Source organism: Anser brachyrhynchus (genome assembly GCF_964034855.1).
Source record: "Anser brachyrhynchus genome assembly, chromosome: 1".
Taxonomy (NCBI): Eukaryota; Metazoa; Chordata; class Aves; order Anseriformes; family Anatidae; genus Anser; species Anser brachyrhynchus.
In genome coordinates this window covers 57,483,553-57,506,034 of record NC_137694.1, presented here as the reverse complement: position 1 = coordinate 57,506,034, position 22,482 = coordinate 57,483,553, and the positions used below count along the sequence as shown (strand labels likewise).

The 22,482-nt window shown below is 44.7% G+C and overlaps 1 protein-coding gene across 4 annotated transcripts in view; it reads right to left on the bottom strand.

Moving 5' to 3' along the window:
- The window catches only part of SYN3 (synapsin III), a 235,902-nt gene that overhangs the window by 20,624 nt on the left and 192,796 nt on the right, over positions 1–22,482 (bottom strand). For all 4 annotated transcript variants that reach the window (XM_080590591.1, XM_080590589.1, XM_080590590.1 and 1 more), the window contains 3 exons: positions 15,351–15,413; positions 5,790–5,932; positions 1,702–1,776 (listed from right to left, as the gene is read on the bottom strand). In XM_080590591.1, the coding sequence (XP_080446717.1) occupies positions 1,702–1,776; positions 5,790–5,932; positions 15,351–15,413 (281 nt within the window). The remainder of the gene's footprint in view (positions 1–1,701; positions 1,777–5,789; positions 5,933–15,350; positions 15,414–22,482) is intronic.

Below are 22,482 nucleotides of genomic sequence, written 5' to 3'. Positions count from 1 at the left end.
CCTGCAACACTGCAATTGGGGAATGTCTGCCCTTCTCTCTGGCTTCAGCTGTGTTGTAAAACAACCAGGATACGTAATAATGTCCAGTTCCCATAGTCATATTAGCGTCTTGCAGAGTCACCTACAGCATCAGATTAGGTGCTTGGCTTGGTTTCCCTGTCTCACGGAACAAAAGTTGCAGAAGGGACCTTATATGATCACCTGCACAACTCGTACCCAAAAGAGGAGGCATTTCTCTAACCTAGTCTGAAAGAGGACACAAATTCTCCTTCCCCTCCAGGCAATCCATTTCTGTTCTGTGTTATCCTTACTGTTAAGAAATATTTCCTATGCCCAAATGAACCTTTTCTACTATAGTTTAAACCGATTATTTCTTACAGCTTTGTACTAGCAATATAAAGTGTGGGTAATGCCCTATTAGCAGCCTTTCCGATATTCAAAGACTTTGTGCTCTAAATGTTTTCATCTTTGGGATGCAGTAGCGTTCAGCTTGTGGACAACTTCTTCCAGCTCTTTGAAAGCTAACAAAGGAAAGTGAACCTCTGCACTGTAGACATACATTCATTATGCAAGAGTGCACACCTCTACTGAAAAAAAATATCAGTGGTCTGCAACTGGAAAAGGTAAAAAACTTCATAAGCAATTGTTGCATATTTTTCTTATAGGCTCTCTTTTCTCCTCTGAGCCTTTGCTTTATTATCCTGTGACCTCTTTAACTCAATTGCTATATTTCTTCAAATGTGGTGCCCAAACCTGGACAGAGTCAGAATTAACCATGATACTAAGGTCATTGGGAATTGGAGATATAGTCTGAAAAAAATCTTAGATTCACTAGAGTTGAGTACACATGTACTATTAATTCTGTAGAATTAATTTCGATTTTATATTTAGTCATAATTTTTAGCCATATATTTATTATATTTCTATTTTATATTTATATAATTAATTATATTTAATTTTATATTCATAGATTCTATAAATCTATGAATAATCTACTTAAAAAACAGGATGGAGAACAAGTGACTTGATAGCCTTTCTGTAGAAAAGGGGTTGGGTTATGCAGCAAAGCCTAAGTTACCATGAGTCAACAATATCACACAGTTGCAATATTAGCAAATATCACAGTGATTTGAATATATGGAAGCACCGTCTGCAAAGTTTAGTGTGAAAGATGCATGAGGCAGTTCCTTCTCCCCTGTTCAGCAGTGAGACCTTAGCTAAAACAGTGTCCACTTTTGGAAGACTAGTGCTTTCAACACTTCAGCTGACAGATTTTTCTCTCTGTTGAGCAGCAGAAAAACACTTTTTCTGTGTGCGCCTCTCATTAGTAATGTACTTAGAATAACTTCTTGTTACTTCTTATTTTGCACTGTGACCTTTCTGATTTTATCCCTACATGTTTGTGCTTGTGTGCTTGACCTTAGTATGCTGGTCTTGTTTCCTGTGGCTAAATTCACTAAAGATCTAATGATTTAGCAATGTTGCTCCCTAGCTGTACTTCCAGTCTGTTCTCCAAAACAGGACAGTTTGCCTTTGTGCCCCTAGTATTTTTTTAAGGAAATATTTGGTCTTTTAAACTCCTTTATCCGGCCTCCCGGGAGACCTCACTTACCAGTTCTATCAATGAACTGAAGTCAAAAATACAGTTCCTCCCTTCTAACCCAAGAATAGCTAGTACTGTCTTGAAACCCTCTTCCTTACCTCTCTGTCATTGCAATCTGTTCCAGCATCGCAGAACCTGTGTTTGCCTTCCAGTTTCCAGAGATAGATGTCCTCCTAGGAAAACAAACCAAAAACATAACCGTGAACATGAAAATACATCCCTGCCCCATCCTCCCTCATACTGTAGTCCTCATTCTTGACTCAGTGCTTGTACAGGAGGGGATGAGGTGAGGTACTTCCTCATAGAAATCTTTCCAAATCCTGCCTCAACAACACTCCATACAGGATACGTTGTTCAAACTCATGAAAGGCTGAGTGAGGAGTTAGGCAGGGAAACCTCCAAGGAGTCTTGAGTACACATCAAGCTCTGTGAGTACTTTCTTTCTTTATATATCTGGCCTAGGAAAGCTGAAATGTCGGTAGAAGGTCTCCGGGATAATCACCCTTGTGTTCTGCCATCGTAGCATCCTCCGTCTGTGGCAGAGCAACGCTCTGTGCAAACATCTGACTAAGCAGTTCCACAAATGTCAGTTATAACACTCAGCTCTCCCTAACTTTGACTTCAGTTGTACAGGTATCTTAGGAAATATGCTTATATCCTCTTTCCCACTGAATTTTCATTGATCTTACTGTGGCTTACTATGTTTGGACTTGGAGAATTTACAATTGCAAAATGGTTGGAGTCTCATTAGCTGCAACTGATGATTAATTTCCCCCAAATGGTACTGTTGCTGGCAGATCTTGAGTTTCACCATCATCCATTAAGAGATAAAAATTTCCTTTCCTTGACCCTAGGCACAGGACAGACTTTGGACAGCTTGCTTTGACAACACTGTCCAGATAATCCTGGCACAGTGTACAGTCTAAGAAAAGTCGACAAGCTGACAGCATACATCCAGGGAGAATCTCTACGTTGAAAGATATTTAGGCAGAGATTTAGGAGGGGAGTATGATCAAGCATTTTCAACAGGAGGTTTTGGAACCCTCCCTACCACTTCCGTCACCTTTTCAGCATGATGTAGAAGTGATACTTTGAACTTGTAAGACTATGTGGAACAGTCATAATACTGATGTCCTGCTGGACTGTAAACCTGGATCATTACAGCTGATACACAGGGTTTCCTCTTATTCTGGTGAAGGATGGCCTGGTGTCCTTTTTCTGTTTTCTCTTCTTAAGTGGTATGTATAGTTGCTGTGAAATTTAAATAGTCTTTGTAACCCATATTTAAAGGAGTGGGAGGAGGGCCAAAGGAGCCTAATTACTGTTTTGAGTAATTGTGTTTTCATACAGTTGACGCTTGCCTTTTGTTACCTTCACCCAACATCCACCTTCCTGCCCTACTTTCTAAGCAAAAGTATGGATCCCTCCTTGAGGTTTGGTTGTTGTGAGTCCTCGATACCCTGTAAGGACAGTGTTCAAATCTCTTTTTCTTTTGATATGTGATTCTTAGGATTATGTTTTCCAGTTCTATAATGGGAAGACCGATGCTTTATTATCATATAGATGCCATCACAGTGGCAGGTGGCACCTAGAGTCCCATTAGCACTGATGAGAACTCCTGGAATCTGATTAGTAACAAGATGATTGAACATCAGTGTTCAGAAAATGTACCTGGCATACCAAATGTAAGCAGTTGAGCCATCTGTGAGAAAACCAAACCACAGCTATACAGTTTTACAAGGAAATTCAAAGTCTTAACTGGAAATGAACCCTTTACCCTGACTTGAGAAGGGGGAGGGTGGGGGTGTATAATTTCTCCCACAATTTCTTCAGCCACATGAGTAGTATTCATGTTCTCTTCACCAGTATTACAACGTAGGTCCAACACATTTGGTGGAATTTTAGGCATGTGTCACATGCTACTTATCTGCTGTTTTGTAACTGGCCCAAGGCATGGGCTAAGTAGGTGTTTGTTAGTAGTGTAAATGTGGAGTCACTGCACTGAAGTCAATGGGAAACTGAACTCAAGCCTTGGGTCATGGGCTGGAAGGAAGTGCATTGAACATCTGGGGCATGAGTCACCCTGCAGTATCCTCCCTCAGGCAGATGCGTGCTAAGTAAACATATTCTGCAGAAATGTTGGTATACAGTCTGTTCTCAGAAGGAGGGTTTTTTTTTAAAGTCTATATGTGTGGGTGAAGGTATAGAAATCCTGGGTAGATTCCATGGCTGACAGATCAAAGCAATTCACTTAGTCTGACGCATGCTGTAATTGCTTTAAGGCTGAGATTTGCTAGCATGACTAATGAATTTGAGTCTTCTGTGTGAGACACCAGTGAGCGCCCTGATATTTCGGGTACTTTTACCTCTGCCCTCTGACATAATAGGAACTCATGAATATCATAGAAAGAACCTTCTATTCTGTCTGACACTGGTACGGAAGGAGCAGCCCACGATCAAACCGGCTACACCGATCCCCAGGCTCACTTCCATAAACGGTTCTCTCAATATAAGTAAATACTGGGTTAGCAAGTCACTTGGTGAATTTTGCTGTTTGCTTTCTTTGCTAATAAGCTTAATTTCTCATTAAGGTGTTTCCCGTTCATGGCTGTTTTTTGTGTGAAAACGTATTTCATTTAGCAAACAATTGTTTGCACAGCTATATTCCCAAATGGGATTAGCTCTTAGTGTGACTGCTTTCTTTTATCAATCATCTGGTATTATTTCTGATCCCTGTCTGGATGAGAGTGTGGTGAGTGCGAATAATAAACAGGGAGAGGATATGATCAGCCTAACTGGGCCTTTGTTTCATGTAGAGGCAGTGTGGGAGCGGGCTCTGGAGCCAAGGCTGGGTAGGTTGGCAGGAACAGGGAATTTTAATGGACATTTTAAACCTTCCTTCCTTTGGCCAGTTTGAGTTGTTGTTGACCCGATCAGGTTTAAAACAATTTTTCTCTCATTGGGTTCACATGAAGCAGCTGAGTGTTCCAGAAGTCCTTCCCATGAAGAATGCAGCTCAGTCATTATCTAGTTTACTTAAATACCTCTGTGTCAGGAATCCGGCCAGGCAACTAGAACCGAAAAATATGTGATCAGGTCCATTTGATTATCTTATGTAACTACGTTTGCGCCAGAGCTATATGGCCCGAGGGTTGGTAAACACGGATCCAAAACTCACGGTGTTGCAGGTCTTAGGTAACATATGAAATGTTATCTGGAGACCTGAAGAATGTACTGCCAGGGCTGTCTACTTGTCCAGAATTTTGTGGCTGGATAAGGAGTGGTATTCCTGGAGAAGCTGTGCTATTTGGCTTAGCTTTGTCTACTGGTTTGCAGTAAGAAGAAACAGGTGTTTTATTGAGCCATGTGGTTACATCTTTAATTGAGCTTGACAACTACTGAAGTTTGGCTGAGCATTTTTTATATTTTTAAACACACCAGTGCTGAGGGTTGCCCTTGTCCCACCTCTCTCACTACCTTGCAGAGCAGGGAGGAGCACGGGGCCACCTGCAGAAATACCTCTGCTTCACCTTCCCCTCCTATGTATGCTTCAGGGAGCAATCACGAAAAATGCCCCTGGAATCCCTGTGTGGTGGCCAAGCTGAGGCCATCTGTACGTGGTGCTGCATGCCCCTCATGCCCTCGTGTAAACACAGTGCCATGATCTCTGGCTAGGGAGAAGACAGGGTGTTGCTGTGGGTTGGACACTGTAGGGCTCCATTAGTTACAAGCATCTCTTCCAAACTTAGCTCCCTGAGGCTGTTGGGACACCCCTCTTTTTTATTGCCTCCCCTGGCTGGGAGGGTGGTGGGCTCAGTTCCCACAAGAGGGCACCGAGAGCTGGAGGATTTTGCTAAACTGCTGGGTAAGATGAGCCCTGTCACAAGGGGAGGTGGGGGTGGTAGGTGACGGCACAGAAGGGTTTTATAGTGGGAACTAACTGAAGCTCAGCAACAGGTAGAGGGAGATTTATCTTCCAAAACAACGAGCTGACAGTGAGTAATGAGGATGATCAGTGGAAGAGGGATCTGGGTTCAGAGGTGGGAGATGAACAGCAGGGCTATTTTTCAAGGGAATGGAGTCAGCCTCCTACTCTGCCCAGAGCAGACACTGAATGAATTGCGTCCACAGCAGTGTGTCCCCCCACCCCTGCCCCCGTCTCACCCTGGCATAGCCATGCACTCACATGTAAGCCTTGTAATTGTTGCCGATTTTCTGGATTCGGATGTCATACTTGGAGTCGATGAATGGCTCGGAGGTGGCGTAGGTTCTTGCCATGGCTACAATGCTCGCCATGTCCCGGAAGTCGTGCTGGTTCTCAACTTTGACCTTGATTGCCGAAAATCCAGCAAAAACATGACAAGTGCAAAAAGAACAGGAATACTTTGTGAGTGGAAGTCATTTCCGTGACTGTGTCACACAATGTCTGTTAAAAACACAGAGCTGAGAACAGAGCAGGGATTGCATGAGAGAGAAGTTCCCCGGATGAACCTAGCCCAGAGCAAATGAACCCCTTTCTCCTTCCTCATGCACAAGCCCTGGCAAACCTGGCACCAAGCAGGCAGCTAGAACTTTGACCAGATGGCTCTTGCTAACGCTCATTGCTTTTATGATGCTTCAGAAAAAATATTTCATCTCTTAAGGGGCATTACTTCATTCAAACATTGAAACTGCTATTTCCCATGTCGGGATGGATGAAAACAGAGCATTTTGGGTGGCCAGGAAATCAACAAGCGAGCTGGTTGCCTGCCACTTCTAGGCTTCCGTTCCCTGGCATTTCACGTTGCCCCCATCCAGATTGTCCTTGAGGAGAAATGCAGGTCTCCTGGCTGAAAGCAAGCTCCGAAGGAAAAGGCTGTCTCTGGGGGAGCCCGTGATTCTTGGGGGATCTGTGTGAGCAGGGTGCCATGGTGCGTGCATGGGACAGCTGGTTGGGCTTGAGTCATGCTTGGAGATGAGGGCGATAACCTACGAACCGGAGATTTTCTGAGAAGCTCGCTTTTCACAGATTTGGGTTCATTTATGAGAAATGCTTTGAACCTTATCCAAAAAAAGAAAAAAGAGAAAAAAAAAAAAAAGGACCTAAACAGTAGAAGCTCTAATGATATGATTAAATCTCTATGAAAGCTAATTGATTTGGGAGGGAAACACCGAACAAGCTGGTAATGAGAACATGATGGACAACATAACCTCATCTGTACCATCAACCACAGCATGTAGTCTACTGGCAAAATCTGCTTGGTACATAAGGAAACCCTGATGTTCCTCAGAAAGGGAGGGACGCAGAAAGGGCGGGTTGATTGGCAGAAAAAAGACCAGCGCTCTGTGAAAAGGGTGAACAAGTGAGTGCCTTTCTTTACATATTACCTATTCTTTGTAGATTGGTAACATCTCGAGATCACGGTTGGGGATGGCAGCCCCGCTTTGCTAAGTGTCTGCTCGCCTGTAGCAGCCAGACGGGCTCTGCCCCTGAAGAGCTCCGTTCTGTCAGCGTGCGTGTGTTGAAGGAGGGAGATACCAGACTGCGTGGAGCCGGCTGAAGGAAATGCATGCAGTGGTATTTGGTGTTTCTCTGCGAAGAACAAACAAGTGGTTTTACATATCTGCCTGCAACCATGAGAGGGCAGGAGCCATCTTCACTAGAGAACAGAGGGCAAGTTTGTTGCGAACCTGTTTTACTGTTCAGATGGCTTTGTGTGAGCTTCAGCCACAGCAGAAGCCAAAGGCGCAGCCACATCCTGGTGCAGAGAAGCTCTTGAGAGCTGTACAGGTTGTGGGAAAGGTGAAAAATGCAGCTAGTTTGACCTGTAACCATTTCTAGATGCCTGAGTAAGAAGAAAAATGCCTGGTCTCTGCTTCTCCCCTTGCTGAATGCGGAATGCCCCTCATCCTCCTCCCTTTCGCTGTGGTGAGGGTTGGGCTCTTACTATTCAGGGCCATCAGAGAAAAGGAGCAGAGGGGGACTCCAGGCATGTGTGTGGGTGGGGAAAAAAATAAAAAGAACTAACAAACCCAAAGAGGAAATGTAAAGGCAACCTTTGTACATCATGCAGGAGAGCAGCCTTGCTCCTAGCTGGGCTGTTGCCCCCTGTGTCTGATGGGGAGCACCCCGTGCTGGGGGAGCCCCAAAACTGGGCATGCCTCGCAAAATCCCGGGGGGAGCAGCACAGGCTGGGCAGGGGCCAGGTGTTTTTGCTGCAGAGATAAGAGCAGCACCGGGCTGGGTGACATCAAGCGGGAGCGTCCCACCCTGCGGAGATGATGGCAGGAGGGACTGCAGGGCATTACGACACACGCTCCCAGACCCCGCTAGCAATGGGGAAAGACAAAAGCCATTACGTAATGACCTACTTGGAACGAGGACCTCTGTGGGATCTGAAACAAAGCGCTGCTGCGCTTGTGCAACAGATGTCTCTGGGCCCTGGCCGAGGCATTTGCATTCCCAGCCTGAGAGCGTCGGTCTGGGGGCAGAGGAAGGGATGCCGCTTCCCCTCGCAGACCGGCGTTAGATCATACTGCTAGAAGGGGCTTGTGTGCTCTTCTCGTAAATGGGGTTTTTCCTCAAAGAAGTGGCGTGCTAGAGGAAGGAAGGGTGCATTCCTTCCTCCTCTCTCCCCACAGGGACATGAAACACATGTTCTCCCATGGGCCGGAGGATTTTTGGTTGGGTAAGTAGGGCGCAGAGTAAGAAATGAAGAACACAGCAGTTGACTCCCCCGGTGCTACACTGCTGCGCCATCCTCTGGAAACAGCTTTGCTGTCTTCCCCAGCCCTTGCCACAGCCCCTCCCGTGGACTTCTTAGAGAAAGCACCTCGCCAGGTCCCCTTCTGGGAGGCCAAGGCCCTATTTCCCACCAGGCATCAAAATAATCACCACACCAAAGCTGAAATTTGAGCTGCCTCTTGTTAATTGTGAGAGCCAGCCAAATTTGACAAAATAACAACTGTGTCCTGGGTTAATGCTGGCTTAGTCCAGGATACGGTTATTACTTCATAAACAGGAAGCACTCCAGTTACAGTCAAATTAGATTTATTTTCCTGTCTTATCTATCAAGTCCACCATTTTATTAGCTTTCTACTTTTACATTTTTTATAATTCATTTCCTCCTGCCTTGTAACCATTTTACACGTCAATAAAATCTCCATTCTCCTAACAGGAGAGAAAAAAAAGAGATAACCAAAGGCAGGGCGTATGTAGCGTGACACCAGAGGGCATTATTTAAGACAGGACTGTTAAAAATCATTATAGAGCAAACAGTTACCAGTTTGCCTAATAAGGGATAAATCTGTCTTCTAAAACGGCAGGTTGGCCAAAAAAACATGGAAGTGAGAAAAGAAAGAAGTTGGAAAGGAATCAATAGGGAGCTATTTTCTCTCTCTCTCTCTCCTTTTTGCATCCTTCTTAGGATAAATGCAATATCCCATTAGCTGCATAGAGGAGTGCAAACAGCGAGGGCAAATAGAGCCCTTGCCCTGCCGGCCTGTTTGCTTAGCTGTGCTGGCTGTTTGAGCAGCAACAGGCTCATTCTGGGGCCATCAGCTGCTGTTTGCTGTAGAGTTTTAGTGACCTGTTGTGAAGAGCTTGGGCCAGCGTGTTGACAAATGCCTTTTCTGAGCAAGAAAGCTCCTCGGGAGAGTCCCTGCTTCCCTTCTGGCTCTCTTCTCTCACCCAGGTACCAGCAGTGCCCAGCATGCTCCCTGTGGCTGCAGCAGAGGGACCTGCATCCCTGGGGACATGCTCACACAGACGTGACCTACCCTTTGCCCAGTGGTGGCACCTCAGAAGCTGATACTGTGACCGTTCCCATCCTCAGCTTTTCCCAGAGGCATTGATCTTACTGCTCCTGAGCAGAACTGGGCAGAAACTTCTGCTTCCTCTGTCTCGTAGTCCCCAAATCCACTGCCTCATACACACACCACATCTTCCTGCACACCAGGATCCCAAGGCTGGGCCCTCCTTGCTCATCTCCAGCCTAAGCAGTGCAGGTATTGCCTCGCTGTGCCCTTTTGCTTTCATTAGTTATGTGGCCACAAAAAAAAAAAAAAAAGTCAGCCAAAGTGGCATAATTACAGTAGTTTGCTAGGGCTGCCCTTGCCTTGCCTCTCTGAGTATCATCCAGAGTTAACTCGGCCTCACAGGTTAATCCCACACCACCTGGGAGATGGCTTGCAGAAGCAGTTTCTCTGCCCAGACTGGGTTTGGAGACAGGTTCAGCTGCAAAGTAAATGTCCAAGGCTGAGCCGGGGCTGGGCTTGGCTCTGTGGTGTTTAAGTGAGCCTTGGTAGGCTTGTGAAAATACACACTCTGAGTGCTTTCCTCCAGAGGAGCTGGCCTGTCCAAACAGAGCTTGGGATTTCTCATCCACCTCAAACTGCACTTAGCTTTTCTGAAGTGACTTTGCTCTTTTGGGACACTGTGTCTTGAGGAACAGCTCTGCACAGAGGGCTTCCTCAGTCTCCCCTTCCCTCTACTCCAAGTTAAACTCTCCTGATCCAGTTGACACACACGTGGTTTAGGCCTAACTGAATGTGGCTAATCCTTTGACCCACCTCAAAATAATAAATATACAACAGAATCCACGCTTCCTGATTATTTTCAGTCTGAAGCTCTCCAAATGTTATGCTGCCTTTAATGCATTCAGCTTTATAATCCCTATTAACTTCCCAATGAACAGCTACTCTCAGCCACGGGTCTTGGCAGCTTTGGTCCCCAGTACCCTGGATCAGTCACCATTTCCTGTGTCCAGCAAAAGGTTCCAGGCTGCTGTGCAAGAAATGAGGATGCTCTTGCTATTTTCAAGACGGGTGGTACCTCCTCACACATGAGTCAGTGGGAATGCAGTGATTGGGCTGCTCTGTTCTGAAAGTTACATGTCAAGTCATTATTTGTCCTCTGTAAATAAAAATATTTGTTCCTTGACAAACCAAGGCAGCCCTTTCCCCTTCCTTTCCTCTTCAGTGCACCTGGGTTTTCAAAGCACTTACTTTTAGAACATTCTATTTCCAGTCCCTAGAGAGACAAGGTGACGAGCAGTCCTTCCTGATAAAAAGCTTGTGGTATTTTTACATTACATAGTGGCTCTGTTTAGTTTGTGCTATATTTATACCAGAAAAAAAAAAAAAAGTCTTTCCCATCCAGTAAAGGAGAAAATAACTCTGACCACATTATTATGAACAACAAGTTTTTCTTCTACAATGTAATAAATTCATCTGAGCCAGGATTTATACTGGGGAGGTGTTTTCATAATTATGGGGCAGGCATGGAGAGGAGGTGACTCTCAAACTGGCCTAATTAGAGAGGTCTAAAAATAAAGTAAGAGTAGCAAAAAACATATATCTATTTATTATATTTATATAAATATATATAAAGCCACATGAATAGAAACAGTTTTTCCTCTCTTTGCAGATCTGGCAGTTGTTTCTTTCTCATGATCTGATCAGGAAGAGGTGAAGAGACTCTTTGAGTGAATTTGCAGTGCTGGGCTCTGTTCCTAGGGCACTTAAGGGTCATGTTAGCACACAAATGTCAGATATTAACACACTAAGAGCTTTATTTCTTGCAATGGGCTCTGGCATTATGAGATCTGGAGTCAGGAAGAAGTGTTGTTATTCCTTTCTCACTGTAGTGCTCACCCTATTCAACAAAGACCCCCAACCACATCTGGGGTAAATAGGCTCAAACTGCACAATGCTTAAAAATGTCTTAACCTCTCATGAATTGCTGGGTGAACAACAGTTCAGTGCTTTGTGAGGAAGGACCTTTCCTCTCAGTGTCCATCTGTGATTTTCCTGGAAAAGAAAAAGGTCTTTCTCTGCTGACTCCGTTGTAAAGTATTGTCTAAGTAATATTTCTGATATTGCATCTGTATTGATAGGATATTGGACTAGCAGCACAGAGCACTTGTTATGGTCTTCCAGTGCCAATGAGCTATGGGGTGACTTCAAAATTTGGAAGGGGGTAATGATGGTCATAGGAGGGGCTGAGGGGCATACGTCCTGATTTTAGATGAGTAGATTGTCTGGGGCCCCTTTGTCTCTCTTGGTGAAGGCTATTCCTGGTGTCTCTGTTCAAGTCAACACAGCGGCTGTTGTTTCTGGATTTCTCAACAGAAAGTTCAAAATATGCCTTTTATTGTGGTTTTATTCATCTCCAACCTGCACCTTACATACATGCATCACATGGCAAGAGCTTTTCTATCACTGCTGGTACACTGCCACCCTTCTTGGTTCTGACCTTGACTGGTCCTCTTCCAAGCTAAAGACAATCAACAGAGCCTGTTTCTTACAAGTCCTAATGCAGTTATTTTTTATTTTAGTTTTGAGGGTTCTCTGTTCAACCCTTTCATTAAAAAACATGGTGAATGAATTTAGTGAAAATGTTGTGAAAACAAAGGATATGTGAAAATGATAGTCAGACTATTATAATTATGCTCTTTCTAGCCATTATTACAAAATAAGAAACACTCAGCACTTTTGAGAGTGCCAAGAGCCTTATGAACATGAATTAGCAGTAATCATTATAGCACTCTGTTCCGTAACACAGAGAAGATGAAGAACTGTGAAATGACACAAATCAGCCTGCAAGTCAATGGTGGAGCTTGCTGGGGAAGAGGCCTTTTCTTTGTCCAGAGTTTGTCTGGCTTCTGGCCACTACCTCAGTACAAATAAAGAATAACAGTGTCTGGACTTCCAGTCTTTGCTCATTCTTCTAAGTCTTGGTGCCTCCCATTACATGTGATTTTATTGTTAATAAAAAGAAAAATGTAAGTACTTCTTTGACAATTTCTCCTGGTAATGAGATTGTAATCTGAATCCTTTGAAGCGCCCATTACAGGTACAGGTACACGGCTCTCTATCTTGGCATCGTTTGCTGCAGTAAGTACTATTTTTAATACTCACATGTGTACTTTGGCTAATAGGTTGGTTATTTTATCCTTTGTTTCTTCAATCACTGCTTCTATACAAAACATGACCTGATGTAGGTGCTCTATTACTGCTTACTTTTTTACACTCATCCAAACCGAAAGCAAACCTCTCTCTTTTCTTATTATGTGTATTTAGAACTAAAGACCTGCTATTTTCTTGTCATCTCTACTTCTGAAGACCAATGCAAAGAAATCCTTTAGCTCTCTGTAATCTCCTCATTGTCATTGATTATTGCTTTTATGTTGTAATGGTTAAAACCACCATAATGTCTCCTGGAAATGTTTCTCTTCTGATTTTCTTAAAAGAACATTTGATAATTGTCTTTTCTTTCTTTTTCTTTCTTTCTTTCTTTCTTTCTTTCTTTCTTTCTTTCTTTCTTTCTTTCTTTCTTTCTTTCTTTCTTTCTTTCTTTCTTTCTTTCTTTCTTTCTTTCTTTCTTTCTTTCTTTCTTTTCTTTCTTTCTTTCTTTCTTTCTTTCTTTCTTTCTTTCTTTCTTTCTTTCTTTCTTTCTCTCTCTTTCTCTCTCTCTCTTTCTTTCTCTCTTTCTTTCTCTCTTTCTTTCTCTCTTTCTTTCTCTTCCTTCCTTCCTTCCTTCCTTCCTTCCTTCCTTTTGATCCTTTTGATCCTTCCTTTTCTTTCCCTTTTTTTCCTTTCCTTTCCTTTTTTTTTTTTTTTTTAATGTAAAGCTGTTGTTTTTCTAGAGACCCATAGTTCTGCTTATCTGTATTTCTCCTGTCATTTTCTGTGGTTTCTTTCCATCAGCTCCACCTGGTCTTGAACTCTATTGTCTTAAAAATAAAACAAATCCCTGTTACCTGCTTTTTATACCAATCAACTTATTCTTTCTTTTATTTTCACCTCCTCTCTTCTGTCTCTTTTTTCTCAATACAATGAAATGAAGTGGAACTTCAAGAAGACTAATTTAATGAGTCTCAACTTTCCAGCAGGCTGATTGTGACTGGAGGAAGGCCCAAACCTAAATCGTAAGGTCAACAGCCCTTCCTTCCTGTACCTTCCCCATTTATTGAACAGGGAGGGCAGTGTCGAAACTCTGTACCCGAATCCACATCCAGACTTTCCTAGTAGTCCCTAATTTCATAATGGACTAAAGTAAACTTGGCCTCAGACCAGTTCTTTCTTCTAGGACCCTGGCTGTCAGCCTATCTGCACCTGGAATGACTTCCTATGTAACCCCCTTGTACCATTGCATACAATTGTGCACTGAGTCTGAATAGAAACCCTTTTTCCCTGTAACTTGTGACAGCAAAAATCAACATCATTAGAGAGTAAAATGGGAGAGAAAGTGAGAGGTGGAAAAAGATCTGCTGTCTTGTGCAGAAGACACCAGTTAAATACTCTGGGGACAGTTTTGTCTGGAAACACTGCTTAGGTTGGGGCATTTCCCTTTGATTCTTCCCTCATTTCTGTAGCCACCCAAGCATCTTTGTTGCACAAGAGAGACACATGAAGCCATCCCTACATTACAGATGAAATTGCAGAGCAGTCAGATACCCACTGGAGCCTCAGGGAACTTGAAACCCTTCATCAGGGAGAAGCTTCGTCCTCCTGGTTTGTCCTGTTTGGATTTTGCTAATGAAATCCTTCCTGGGGACATGTTCAGCAGCTCACCCTGCAAGCAGCTCTAAGCTGTCTGCATGTAGTCTCATTCAATGACCCCCCTGTGTGTTTAGCATACGGAACACCAACATTTTAGCAAACTTTTCCTGCTTATTTAAATGCAGGTGCTTTAATTCTGTAAGCCACCTCCACCACTTGCCCAGGGATGTGAGCCCACTTCCTCTCTGGCAGCTACTATCTAGACAGGGGAGCATTGCAACCAAAGCAAGAATGATCATGAGAGCTTCTGTGTGCAATCCAGGAAGCCAGAAAGAATTTCTGTTTATGGAGCGCAAGCAAACAAGCTGTACCCAGCTTAGGTCTGGTGTACCTATGTATAATTTTCAGGCAAAGAGAGTGTGAGGCAGGCAGAAGTCCAGTCTGCTCTAGGGAAGTGCTGTGAGAGGGGTGTCAGTCACAGAGTTCAAATACCACCCATTTGGATTCAGAGACGATACACCAGAGTTCCCTAACTCTGAACAAACCACGTTTTAGACAGATAGAGGGTGTTTTTTTAAGATGCATGTGCAAGGAAAGGAGGCAAAAGCGCAGCAGGGACATGGTGGCAAAGCCTCACTGAAAAGGGAGCCCAGACACCCCCAGAAGCAGGGGCCGGTAATTCACTGGGGGAATAAAGATCCCAGCGAGCCTGGGAAAAACAAACAGGTCCTTCTGGGGAGCGAACTGTTTTTCAGGATTCCTTGGCAGGCGACCAGCCACTCTGCTTTGTAAAGTCTTGTTCTTCCTAGCAAGGAGGAAAAAAAAATAACTAAAGGGCTCCCACTTTGTTGAATAAGGTCATCATAATGCGCTCAGAAGGACCAGCGCTGCCGTGCCTCATTGTGAAAGCTATGGGGTGTAGCTGTGCATTGCAGGTGCTTGAATAAACAATATCACCACTTTTGGGAGAGAAGAAAATGTATAAAAGACAAGCCTAATGACTTCAGCCCAGCCAGCTTTCCCCCCGCTCTTCACGACCCCCCTCCTGCAGCCCGGCAGCCTGCAAGCCGACATGGCTGCCCGGCTCCGCGTGCGTGGCGCAGCAGCAGGCCTCTTCTCCCCCAGTAACAGCCAGAGCCACCCAGATAGGCCGGGGGACGTCTAACCCCTTCACCGGCCGGCCACACACAGGGTACGATCACAGGGATGCTGTGCCACGTAGGTATCTCTTTCCTGAAGTGTATGTATTTTTCCTTTTACTTACCTTCCCCATTCCAGCGTGAGCATGTCCCAGCTTGACCACTACAGGGAAATTCGGAGTTGTGACCTGAAAGACAGAAGAAGGAACTCCTCATTAGTATTAATTTCCAGCCATTGTATCTGAAATAGTTTCCTTTCATTTAGTAGCTTTCATGCCCTGCCTGGATGCCAATGGGAAGATAAACAGGTCCAATAAAGACCGTCCAGGTGGCAGGACAATTAGCTAGTAGCTCTTCATTGGGACCCGTACGGTCGGAAATAGTGGCCAGGCAGAATTCCTCAGATGTGACCCACTTTTGCTGCCTAATAGCAGTAACTTCTAAACCTTCCTTTTTTTTCCCCACTGTGTACGTGTGGATGTGCATACCCTCATATGCACGTAAGAAAGCTGCACCTGCAAGCCTGAATACGTGAACGCATTCAGATGCTGAAAACATTTGAATTCTAAGAAAGACGAGGGTTGTGTCTTTTTCCACGTGAACTGCTTTGGCCTTTAGCATGAGTGTGAGCAGTCCCTTGGCAGCTCCCATTCCCCTCCCATCAGCAGTGGTGGGGGAAGGCAAGGGGGAACAGGGGCCAAGTCTGGGTACAACTCACAAAGTCCATCTATTCATAAAGCGCCCTTTCTCCTCTAATTTCAGCAGTGGGTGTAGAGAATAAAAGAGAACAAAGAAGGGTTGGGATCAGCAATAAAAATAGAAAAAATTATGTCATGTCTTCTCCCTTGGCTCATGTGATGTTTACATTGGGCAGGGTTCTGCCATCGGAGCCATGCAAGTACATCTCAGTGCACATGTCGGATTTTACTTGGAGAGCTGCTAGTATCCTCTCTCCCTTCTGCTCCTCAGTTTCATGCTCAAGCAAGGATTCACTTGTAGAGATCAGCTGAGAGCTGGGTTGCACAGGCTGCTAGGAAGTGCACGTGGCAGGACAGCGACCAGGTCTATGCAGATATTCACACCATGCCTTCCCTATGTACTGTTTAGTCCATTTCTATGTCTCGGCTTGATATCACCATGAGCTTCATCTTGTCCTGTGCTCCTGATCCTAGTGATCTCAATGCTATCCCTACAGTACATAACCCATTGTTTTTATTGCATATTTCATTTGCTTTGATGGGAAGTGTTTTATAAAAAACTTTGTCTTTACCTACATGCCTGAAGCACGGAGCTCTGCTCATTAAGCAGTTAACCTGGAAATCCAGCAATGGAAGGGACTTGAATTTTGACAGATAAATGGCTCTCCTATTTATTTAAGTTTGAGAATAGATAAACAAATTGTTCTTGGGCTAATTACCAATTGTGTGTATGGACAGGCAGGCGCTACGCCCTAAAGATAGAATGGTGCTGCCGTCTCCATCTGTAGCAGCCTGCTATAAATAACAAAATTAGTAATGAACGCTGACGTTTTGCTATTCATCTGCTTATGTAAAGAAATGTCACAAGAGGGGGAAACAGTGAGTGTATCATGTACTCAAGCAACCTGTGTCACTTGTGGGGACTTTCTTCAGGCAGAAGGCTGAAGGACCCTCCACGGAAGGGCACCCTCAGCTGCAATATATCACAGCTCTGGAACGGGCAGTGACCAGCAGCCCTGTGCCAGAGGAAGAAGCGAGAGACCATGATAGGTGGCCTTCCTGGAGCCCCACAGTTAAGATAAGCGTATGTCCAGGCACATGAGTTTGTGCTCTATTTCCCCTTCAACTCTCTAATTCATTTTAAGAGTCTGAAACTTAGTTTGCTGCTGGCATAAGAGAATCAAATGGGGGGCTGCACCTGAGGCTTACTGAAGATAGGACTATGGATGGACTGTGCCAGGCCTTTAACGCTGGGAGATGAAAGGTAACCCAGCAGTCAGGGAGGGCACCCACCTGCTCAGGCTCAGGGAGACCTGGCTTGCTTCCCAGCTTTGTCATCCGTGCCCCATGCACATTGTTTGAGCCAAAGCGCTTGCAAGGCCTGGCCTCTGCTCCCTGTTTGTGAGCGCAGGCGGCAGCTGTTCCCACCGCACAGGAAAGGCAAGCCACAAGCTGCGAGCCCCTGGCAAGGGGGCAAAGAAGTGCACGGGATAGATAATGCGGTATCGCAGGCTCAGAGTGGCCAGAGGCAGGAAGCGGTGTCTTTGCTGTCCCGGTTGTGTACCCTACCTGCGGGTTTTGCTGAGGGAGCCTGGCTCGAGCACGGGGCCCGGGACTGGGAAGCATCTGTTTTCCTGTGTACATGCGAAGAAAGTTTGGGATCCAATAAACAACCCAAGTTTACTGCTAGCCTGGGAGAAACCACAGGCAATGGCAAAACTCTGCTCAAACCTCTCCCTTTCTCTTTGCTTCTTGGAAACATGAGCTCAGCTTTCTTCGTAAGGCTTTGCCTCATCCCAAGTGGTGACTGGCTGATGCCAGGGAAGGCTGGAGCCACAAGCTGCTTGGGCTGGCCGCGGTGCCAGGGGCTTGGGGTGAAACATGGAGCCAGGCTCTGAATGTGCAGCGGGCAGCCTCCCTGAGGAAGCTGCAGCCATGGGGAAATGCTGGCACAGGGCTTGCCAGCAATATGTTTCTTCCACTGAAACCCCGCACTGGAATAATTCCTATGTATATGAACCTGCCTTATGGAGGAAGCAAAGAGAGAGCAGCACATGCACCCGCTGCAATTTATAATGGGTGTGTCTAGTGATGATGGAGTGCCGTTAGTCTGTGTGGAAGTTAAGTGAGAACAAAAGCTCTCAATAATCCACAGGACTAAAGTGAACGGAGTCCACAACCACCCGATATAGGAGTTAGGATGCTTCTGCTGAAGTGGTGCAAGTGGGGTGGACTCCACCACACTCAGTGGAGACATTGTGAGCTCCTACCATAGACGGGTTGGGACCCCAGCCCCATTTCTGTTGCTGAAGAGTTGGTCAAGCCAGCATACTTGGCAAGCAGATGAATGGACAGGGAAGCTGAACGGAGGGAGAATGTGTTACACATGTGAGTATGGGGCAATGTACACACAGACCCAGTGAGAAGTTCTGGGGGTGGCCGCAACTGCCACAAGAGCAGATCCCCAAGATGAGTATATACACATGCTTAGTCATAGATTTCCTGGGAAAGAAGATGCTTATGATGAAAGGATAACAGAGTTTAATAAGGAAAGCATGTTTTTACTAAAATCATGCAAAGACATGTCTGTGTCTCTCTGTGTGTTTGTTTATGTTTAGGAAAGGCTCTTTATTTTGGAGAAATGGGGAAAAACACTTTGATGCTTTTAAAGTGTGCATAAATTGTTGACAGGGCTCGTATAGATGATGTCTGCGGGTTTTGGGATGGGACTGCAGCACTGCAGCTAACCCAGTGATCAGACACGGAGTGCTGGTTCATATGCACAACTCAACCCTTTGAATTAAAATCCTATAAATTGATTCCCAGACGTTGTCACACAAAAGCCTTGAGATGGCAAGGTTTACAGATGTGTCTAGAACTCGGTGTATGGAATCAAGCAGGATTCTGAATCCTAAATTAGGGGACTCAGCAAAGCCACCTTTGGTAGGACCGAGGGGGGAGTCACGAAGTATTTCCCATTTAGGACATCGATGGCCCAAAGTATGTCATTGTAGTCCCTGATTTTACAGGCTTTGCTCCGTGTGTAGTGTCACTACAAAGATAACTCTGCAGTTAATCAGTATTTTGGCAATGGTGTGTGAAAGTGAGTGCCGGTATGCATACATTAGCCTCTATTTGAAAACACATGGCTGTAAACTATGACACTTTCTCCTTTACCCTCTGCCCCTCCTTTCCAACAAATACGACAGTTTTCAGTACTTCTTGTAAATATACAGATATCTTCTGTATTTGTTGCTGGTGGAGCAGTAGAACAGAGTTGGATATAAATTGATCTCCAGGGAGATATCTCAGATGAAACATCTTATATCACAGAAGTACAATGTTTTCCTCTCTTTTGCTTCACGGAGCAAATCTGTTTGACTCAACAGATGCTGGTCTTAGGTCTATGATTTTATATACTGTCCTGCAGTCCATAAACAATGCTGAATGCCTCTCTCAGTTTCCTTCTGCCATGCTCAGTTCTGTGCATTAGTTCACATTATCCACCTCACACAATGCATTTCCAGTTTCCAGGGTTACTCTTTCTTCTGCAGAGCCTTTCCGATCAACACTAAAATAACCCTGGGAGCAGTGACATCACGGTTGATATTAGGAGGGTTTTGGGGAGATGGGAAAAGGTGACATTAAAACTTCAGTCTCTTGGCACCAGTACTGTATTACCATAGCGTCCAGTGTTTCCAATCGGGCCTGAAGCCCCATTGCACAAGGTACTGTAAGACTTTTACTTCATCTTCCCTCCAGAAGTAATACTGTGATTTTTTTTTTTCAAGCTTTTACGCTCTAAAGCTGACCTTTCTGTTTATTTAGCTGTCTTTACTTGTAGGATGACAAAATCTGTTCTGGGTGGGTACCTAATGGGTTATGGGAATGTTGTTCATGCCCTTGAGTGCTGAATGTTGAAAGTAATGTGTGTGGCACTTCCCTGGTGTCAATTAAGTCGGGGGAGCAGTGAATATATATGTTTTCCTGTAAAAGCAAGCAAGCTGATGCAAATGTAGAGGAAAGTAATGATGTCATGAAATGATGTCATTATGTTTATTGAACTATCTTACTGAAGGTCTAAGCTAAAGATCAGCACTGATTGCATGCTGGCCTTGCCAGTCGTGGCAAAATTCAGGGCTGTTTAGTAAAATATGGAAGAGAAGAAGTATTGTTTCCAGTTATTCACTTGCTCGCTCATGTAATCACCAACTCCATGCAGAATGGCTGGCTCAGTGGATTGATACTGTGGCCCCATGGAGGTTTGTGGTCACCGATGTATGACAGACAAGTTGTTCTTTGCTGTTTACCAGATCAGGAATAGTGTGAGAAAAAAACAAGCAGCTATAGGGGAACATGTCGGACAATAAGAGCTGCCAACATGAACATCTGTGCTCTATTAAAGGCACGTGATATGGATTCCTTCAAATCACACGTGTCTGTTCATCATTGTATTATAATTGCAGCACAATGGAGAAAAATTCATTAGCTGGGGGAAGAGGGCCTGTGCTTCCAAGCCAGCTGAAGTAAACCCTGAGGAGAAATAGGTATCCTCAAAGGTCTCTGGAGGAGATAGGAGTTATCATGAGAAAAGTGCTGAGATACTTGTGACAGGAGTTCAATAACAGCTGAATCAGGACAGCATCGTATAAGGCAGGACCTGGAGCAGTACAGTGGTTGGTAGACGGGGTGGCAGCTGGTGTACAATAGTGCACCTTCTAGAAAAGTAGAGACAATACCTCGTTTTAGGATGGGATAAGTTTTACAGAGCCTTACTGAGCTGGGCTGATGAAATCAGTGCTGTGGGGCAAGGTGGATGCCTTAGACAGCAGTAGTTTGGGTAGCCTGTAAGGGATGCTTGCAAAATCAAATGGGAATAAACTAACACACAAAACAAAGCACCGTGAGGCCAGAGGCCAGGATTTTAGCAAGCAAGTGCAAGTTTTTGGAGGTGGCACAGAGAATAGCCAAGAATGAGGCTGCTGATAACAAGGTTGTGAGGAGAAAAAACATTGACTAATTTGAAGGAGACCTCACTGCTACAGGCGTGGATATCCGAGAGCAATGGGAGGGCCAGGAACGAGTGCAAAGCAAAGGGTTAGATTTAAGATGCTTTGAATGGATGGACTTCTGCTCATTTCATTTAGCACTGGAGCTGAGACCTCCAGCTTCAAATAGAAAGGACATACTGAGTAACTAGGTGGAGATGCAGCAATAGTCAATTTGTGCTACGAAGTGAAGTCAGCGGTGCCTTAGTGTGAGAAGGTCCTTCAGGGTGGTACAGATCTATTCTTTGGTCTTATCATTGCTTTTAGAAAGCACAAAATGCACGAAAACGAAAGGCCAACAGCAACACAACTTAGTGCCCACATCCTGGAGTAACCAAACCACAAACCAATGTTTCAGAGCTCGTAACACTTGCTGTGGTTAGAACAGGACACGGAAATGGGTGGAAAGGGTTAAGCACAAAGCAGAACTTTTTGTCATTTATTCCACCTCTAATGTTACTGCGACTTCTGTTTTACTTGAGACAGGATCCTTTTGGGCTCCCAGTGGTCTCCCTCAGCACTTGGAGGATAAGAGTGTGAGCATTTTATATTATTCTCATTCCCTTGGAGCTTCAAGTGTGAGAATTATATGAACAAGTCCAGACAAACAGATGCTCAGCAAAACAACAATATAGCTTGTGTGTGTGTGCTTTTATGCACACACACATCTAGCAGCGCTGGTCAATAAATTCCCATTACCACCTCTCAAAATGCAAGCAAGTTTTTTAAAGGTCATTATGAGTACATGGAAATGTTTAATTCCTTAATGTGTGGGGTTAGCTTAGCCACTCTTTTTCACCATTTTCATTAAGGAAGCCATCCATATTCCTCACTTGTTAGGAGAGTGAACACATTCTGATGTTAAAAAAGTTGTATAAATATTTTTTGCTGGATGCAGTGGGAAGAAAAGAGGAAAATCAAGAGGAAACTCAGGAGTTCTCTCTCCCCCCCCCCCCCCCCCCCCCCAACCTGAATTGGGTATTTTTGCCATGTTTTTCTCAAATTAGAAAATTCCATTCCCCATACCAACACACTGCAGGGGGTGGGATGGCGACTGCCAGCTGTGGACAGGGTGGGGAACTCTCTAGGAATTTTCTTTTGGAAAAAAAAGAAACATTTTTCAAAAACCTTTGGAAAACCTGTAGTGCCTCAGCTGTGGTAGAAGATACAGTAAGGAAACAGAGGGAAGAAAATGCTTTATGAAGTTATGCTGGGGTCTTCAAAGCCATCCCTCTTCCAAGAACCCCTAACATTTAGAAGACACTGGCCAACAGAGCTCTTCCTTCGCTCAGAAGGCTGTCCCTTTTTTGGGGCAGACTGAATTCTCACTGATACCAAAATGAGCAGCTTAGGGTTTCCACGGTGAGAACAAAACTTCTCTGAAGTTTTGGTGGAAAAAAACCCTTCAGGAGCAGGCAGTGCAGGAATAACAAGGCCTCACTGAGGCTGATCATTCACCTGTTAGCGTGGGCCTCCGACCTCACCACGTGCTGAGTTGCAGATGCTTTCCT